The 6,000-nt window shown below is 55.1% G+C and overlaps 1 protein-coding gene across 1 annotated transcript in view; it reads left to right on the top strand.

Moving 5' to 3' along the window:
- Positions 1 to 1,252: 1,252 nt before the first annotated feature.
- The window catches only part of LOC306768564 (multidrug resistance-associated protein 1-like), a gene marked incomplete at both ends in the record, with an annotated part of 243,670 nt that continues 238,922 nt past the window's right edge, over positions 1,253 to 6,000 (top strand). Inside the window, 2 exons of the mRNA XM_079256972.1 lie at positions 1,253 to 1,294; positions 1,392 to 1,571. Coding sequence (XP_079113098.1) covers positions 1,253 to 1,294; positions 1,392 to 1,571 — 222 coding nt within the window. The remainder of the gene's footprint in view (positions 1,295 to 1,391; positions 1,572 to 6,000) is intronic.

Below are 6,000 nucleotides of genomic sequence, written 5' to 3'. Positions count from 1 at the left end.
CCTGTCAGGTCCAGCAAGTCACGGTTCCTGTCAGGTCCAGCAAGTCACGGTTCCTGTCAGGTCCAGCAAGTCACGGTTCCTGTCAGACCCAGCAAGTCACGGTTCCTGTCAGGTCCAGCAAGTCACGGTTCCTGTCAGGTCCAGCAAGTCACGGTTCCTGTCAGGTCCAGCAAGTCACGGTTCCTGTCAGGTCCAGCAAGTCACGGTTCCTGTCAGGTCCAGCAAGTCACGGTTCCTGTCAGGTCCAGCAAGTCACGGTTCCTGTCAGGTCCAGCAAGTCACGGTTCCTGTCAGGTCCAGCAAGTCACGGTTCCTGTCAGGTCCAGCAAGTCACGGTTCCTGTCAGACCCAGCAAGTCACGGTTCCTGTCAGACCCAGCAAGTCACGGTTCCTGTCAGGTCCAGCAAGTCACGGTTCCTGTCAGGTCCAGCAAGTCCCGGTTCCTGTCAGGTCCAGCAAGTCCCGGTTCCTGTCAGGTCCAGCAAGTCCCGGTTCCTGTCAGGTCCAGCAAGTCACGGTTCCTGTCAGGTCCAGCAAGTCACGGTTCCTGTCAGGTCCAGCAAGTCACGGTTCCTGTCAGGTCCAGCAAGTCACGGTTCCTGTCAGGTCCAGCAAGTCACGGTTCCTGTCAGGTCCAGCAAGTCACGGTTCCTGTCAGGTCCAGCAAGTCCCGGTTCCTGTCAGACCCAGCAAGTCACGGTTCCTGTCAGGTCCAGCAAGTCACGGTTCCTGTCAGGTCCAGCAAGTCACGGTTCCTGTCAGGTCCAGCAAGTCACGGTTCCTGTCAGGTCCAGCAAGTCACGGTTCCTGTCAGGTCCAGCAAGTCCCGGTTCCTGTCAGGTCCAGCAAGTCACGGTTCCTGTCAGACCCAGCAAGTCACGGTTCCTGTCAGACCCAGCAAGTCACGGTTCCTGTCAGGTCCAGCAAGTCACGGTTCCTGTCAGGTCCAGCAAGTCACGGTTCCTGTCAGGTCCAGCAAGTCACGGTTCCTGGTCTTCTGGATCCTCTGCCCTGTTCTGGATGGGTGGTCCTTTGGGTCTCCAAACCTTATATCTGGCACAGATATGGGCCTCCTGTTCTTTTTGCTTGTTCAGTCAAAATCCCTGTAAACTCATTATCATCCTGTTGGAGGTTTCAGGCTATCCTGCAGAATGTGGCAGCAGCTTGTGAGTCCTGCAGGTGGAGGTGGGCGGAGCCAACACATACTGACTTTCCACAGCAACGAGGAAGACATAGTTAACAACCGAGACTAATGGAGGCTCTTTGCAGCGGTAGTGGTCTGGACCCTCTCTGGGTAAGTTTCTGAGATGAATGAAGGAGAATGAGAAGATTACTTCCTTTTTACTCCATCAGAGTTAGTCTTACCATGACACCTCCCTCTCTGGTTTCAGGACTGGAACCTTACCTGGTACACCTCCAGACCAGACCTCACTCAGTGTTTCCAGCAGACTGTCCTGGTGTGGTTCCCATGCTGTTACCTGTGGATATGTTCACCTTTTTACCTGCTGTATCTGCAGCTCCGGCCCCACAGAGGCATCATCCCTTTGTCTAAGCTTTGCTGCAGCAAAACGGTAAGAAAGCAGTCCTGAACCTGGTCTGAGGTCAGGACTCCACCGCCAATGGAACTGCTGTCTGCAGAGTCAAAAAATATTTCATATTTTGTGATTTTCATCTGCAAAAAGGTGCTTTGTAAAGAAATTTGTTTGAACGATATCATGATTAAATAATATTGGATCCATAACAACCAGAGGTCTGAAACTTGTCATGGCTAACTATTAGGTTAACCTTCCAGAGATCAGCTGTGGTTGACTGACTCATGTAACTGGCGTTAGATGGGATAGACTTCAGACATGAAACAATATTCTCGCCTATACTGGTTCCAATTTGCTTCACCAAATCACTAAGAACATCAACAGAGACATGATCAATGTCCCTTTCAGACAGTACAGGCTGACCATCTTTCCCAACACATGCAGCATCATAGACAGTGTCATCAACCTTTGGGTGGTAAGGGGCAGAGGCAATATGTCTTTCCTCATTAAAGCCACTCAAGGGAGGAAACTGATTAAACCAGTTTCAAGCCCCTCCCAATACCAGACACATTAGGCACATCCATAGTATGTGAAAAGAAAAAAAACTACACTTAAAAAGTCCAAACTCAGTCCAGATCCAGACTTTCAGTCCATCACTGTGACTCACGACAGCCAGGGTAACATGGGAGCGTGCGCTGCTGAAGCAGGGATGGTGGGAGGAGTCGAGTGTCCCACGCAGACTCCGCAGAAACTCCGGAAAGAAGAACGGGTCACGGTACCGTTGTAGCGGCTAGGTTATTCTTCTCTGCGTTGTGTGAAATGACAAAGGTACCCGGTCTTAGAATCCACAGCTTCACATTACCACATCTGATTCAAAACATAAAAATAAAAAGGCTCATCAGCTCCCACAGTCACGGCATCGACACAACTGAAAAAGAAAACTCACTTGTTTTACGCAGCCAAGTTACTAGCATTAGCCACACAAAGCTAACAAGTTGCTACTGAGTAACATAGCCTTTTACAAAGCACAACCACATTACGTCAGCAGTTAATAACTTAACAGAATACATACAGACGAAAAATAAACATTTAAAACACGATGATGCAAAAATCACTGTAGAGATCAGCGCAAGCCAACTTACCACGAGTCCTCCAGATATCAGACTGAGGCTAGACGGAGGGGGCGTCCGTCTCAAGTCTGCATTTGGTCTGGGGTCTCAGTCCGCCTCCCCTTCCCTGCCTTCCCGCCTCCTTTGCATGTGATCGGTTGGTGCCTTTTGGGGCCGCTGGCGGCTCCCTGGTTTGGGTCCCTAACTCTCCCAACCTGTGGTGGAACAGGGTGTGATGGAGCAGGGTGTGATGGAGCAGGGTGTGATGGAGCAGGGTGTGATGGAGCAGGGTGTGGTGGAGCAGGGTGTGATGGAGCAGGGTATGATGGAGCAGGGTGTGGTGGAGCAGGGTGTGATGGAGCAGGGTGTGATGGAGCAGGGTGTGGTGGAGCAGGGTGTGGTGGAGCAGGGTGTGATGGTGCAGGGTGTGGTGGAGCAGGGTGTGATGGAGCAGGGTGTGGTGGAACAGGGTGTGATGGAGCAGGGTATGATGGAGCAGGGTGTGGTGGAGCAGGGTGTGATGGAGCAGGGTGTGATGGAGCAGGGTATGATGGAGCAGGGTGTGGTGGAGCAGGGTGTGATGGAGCAGGGTGTGATGGAGCAGGGTGTGGTGGAGCAGGGTGTGATGGAGCAGGGTATGATGGAGCAGGGTGTGATGGAGCAGGGTATGATGGAGCAGGGTGTGGTGGAACAGGGTGTGATGGAACAGGGTATGATGGAGCAGGGTGTGATGGAGCAGGGTATGATGGAACAGGGTGTGATGGAGCAGGGTGTGATGGAGCAGGGTATGATGGAGCAGGGTGTGGTGGAGCAGGGTGTGATGGAGCAGGGTGTGATGGAGCAGGGTGTGATGGAGCAGGGTATGATGGAGCAGGGTGTGGTGGAGCAGGGTGTGGTAGAGCAGGGTGTGATGGAGCAGGGTGTGATGGAGCAGGGTATGATGGAGCAGGGTGTGATGGAGCAGGGTGTGGTAGAGCAGGGTGTGATGGAGCAGGGTGTGATGGAGCAGGGTGTGATGGAGCAGGGTGTGATGGAACAGGGTATGATGGAGCAGGGTGTGGTGGAGCAGGGTGTGGTGGAGCAGGGTGTGATGGAGCAGGGTGTGGTGGAGCAGGGTATGATGGAGCAGGGTGTGATGGAGCAGGGTGTGATGGAGCAGGGTGTGATGGAGCAGGGTATGATGGAACAGGGTGTGATGGAGCAGGGTGTGATGGAGCAGGGTGTGATGGAGCAGGGTATGATGGAACAGGGTATGATGGAGCAGGGTGTGATGGAGCAGGGTGTGGTAGAGCAGGGTGTGGTAGAGCAGGGTGTGATGGAGCAGGGTGTGGTGGAGCAGGGTGTGATGGAACAGGGTATGATGGAGCAGGGTGTGATGGAGCAGGGTGTGATGGAGCAGGGTGTGGTGGAACAGGGTGTGATGGAACAGGGTATGATGGAGCAGGGTGTGATGGAGCAGGGTGTGATGGAGCAGGGTATGATGGAGCAGGGTGTGGTGGAACAGGGTATGATGGAGCAGGGTGTGGTGGAGCAGGGTGTGATGGAGCAGGGTGTGATGGAGCAGGGTGTGATGGAACAGGGTATGATGGAGCAGGGTGTGATGGAGCAGGGTGTGATGGAGCAGGGTGTGATGGAGCAGGGTATGATGGAGCAGGGTATGATGGAGCAGGGTGTGATGGAGCAGGGTATGATGGAGCAGGGTGTGGTGAAGCAGGGTATGATGGAGCAGGGTGTGGTGGAATAGGGTGTGATGGAGCAGGGTGTGATGGAGCAGGGTGTGATGGAGCAGGGTGTGATGGAGCAGGGTGTGGTGGAATAGGGTATGATGGAGCAGGGTGTGATGGAGCAGGGTGTGGTGGAGCAGGGTGTGATGGAGCAGGGTGTGGTGGAGCAGGGTGTGATGGAGCAGGGTGTGATGGAGCAGGGTATGATGGAACAGGGTATGATGGAGCAGGCTATGATGGAGCAGGGTGTGGTGGAGCAGGGTGTGATGGAGCAGGGTGTGATGGAGCAGGGTATGATGGAACAGGGTATGATGGAACAGGGTATGATGGAGCAGGGTGTGATGGAGCAGGGTGTGGTGGAGCAGGGTGTGGTGGAGCAGGGTGTGGTGGAACAGGGTATGATGGAGCAGGGTGTGGTGGCGCAGGGTGTGGTGGAGCAGGGTGTGATGGAGCAGGGTGTGATGGAGCAGGGTGTGGTGGAGCAGGGTGTGGTGGAGCAGGGTGTGATGGAGCAGGGTGTGGTGGAGCAGGGTGTGGTGGAGCAGGGTATGATGGAGCAGGGTGTGGTGGAGCAGGGTATGATGGAACAGGGTATGATGGAGCAGGGTGTGGTGGAGCAGGGTGTGGTGGAACAGGGTATGATGGAGCAGGGTGTGATGGAGCAGGGTATGATGGAGCAGGGTGTGGTGGAGCAGGGTATGATGGAACAGGGTATGATGGAACAGGGTGTGATGGAGCAGGGTATGATGGAGCAGGGTGTGGTGGAGCAGGGTATGATGGAACAGGGTGTGATGGAGCAGGGTATGATGGAGCAGGGTGTGGTGGAGCAGGGTATGATGGAACAGGGTATGATGGAGCAGGGTGTGATGGAGCAGGGTATGATGGAGCAGGGTGTGGTGGAGCAGGGTGTGATGGAGCAGGGTGTGGTGGAGCAGGGTGTGATGGAGCAGGGTGTGGTGGAGCAGGGTGTGGTGGAGCAGGGTATGATGGAGCAGGGTATGATGGAGCAGGGTGTGATTGAGCAGGGTATGATGGAGCAGGGTGTGATGGAGCAGGGTGTGATGGAGCAGGGTGTGGTGGAGCAGGGTATGATGGAGCAGGGTGTGATGGAGCAGGGTGTGGTGGAGCAGGGTGTTATGGAGCAGGGTGTGGTGGAGCAGGGTGTGATGGAGCAGGGTGTGGTGGAGCAGGGTGTGGTGGAGCAGGGTGTGGTGGAACAGGGTGTGGTGGAGCAGGGTGTGGTGGAGCAGGGTGTGGTGGAGCAGGGTGTGATGGAGCAGGGTGTGGTGGAGCAGGGTATGATGGAGCAGGGTGTGATGGAGCAGGGTATGATGGAGCAGGGTATGATGGAGCAGGGTGTGGTGGAGCAGGGTGTGATGGAGCAGGGTGTGATGGAGCAGGGTGTGGTGGAGCAGGGTGTGATGGAGCAGGGTGTGGTGGAGCAGGGTATGATGGAGCAGGGTGTGATGGAGCAGGGTGTGGTGGAGCAGGGTATGATGGAGCAGGGTGTGATGGAGCAGGGTGTGATGGAGCAGGGTGTGGTGGAACAGGGTGTGGTGGAACAGGGTATGATGGAGCAGGGTATGATGGAGCAGGGTGTGGTGGAGCAGGGTGTGATGGAGCAGGGTGTGATGG

The sequence above is a fragment of the Telmatherina bonti genome (genome assembly GCF_933228915.1).
Source record: "Telmatherina bonti genome assembly, chromosome: 17".
Taxonomy (NCBI): Eukaryota; Metazoa; Chordata; class Actinopteri; order Atheriniformes; family Telmatherinidae; genus Telmatherina; species Telmatherina bonti.
Note: the sequence above shows the minus strand (reverse complement) of the source record. Positions and strands in the feature narration are given on the sequence as shown.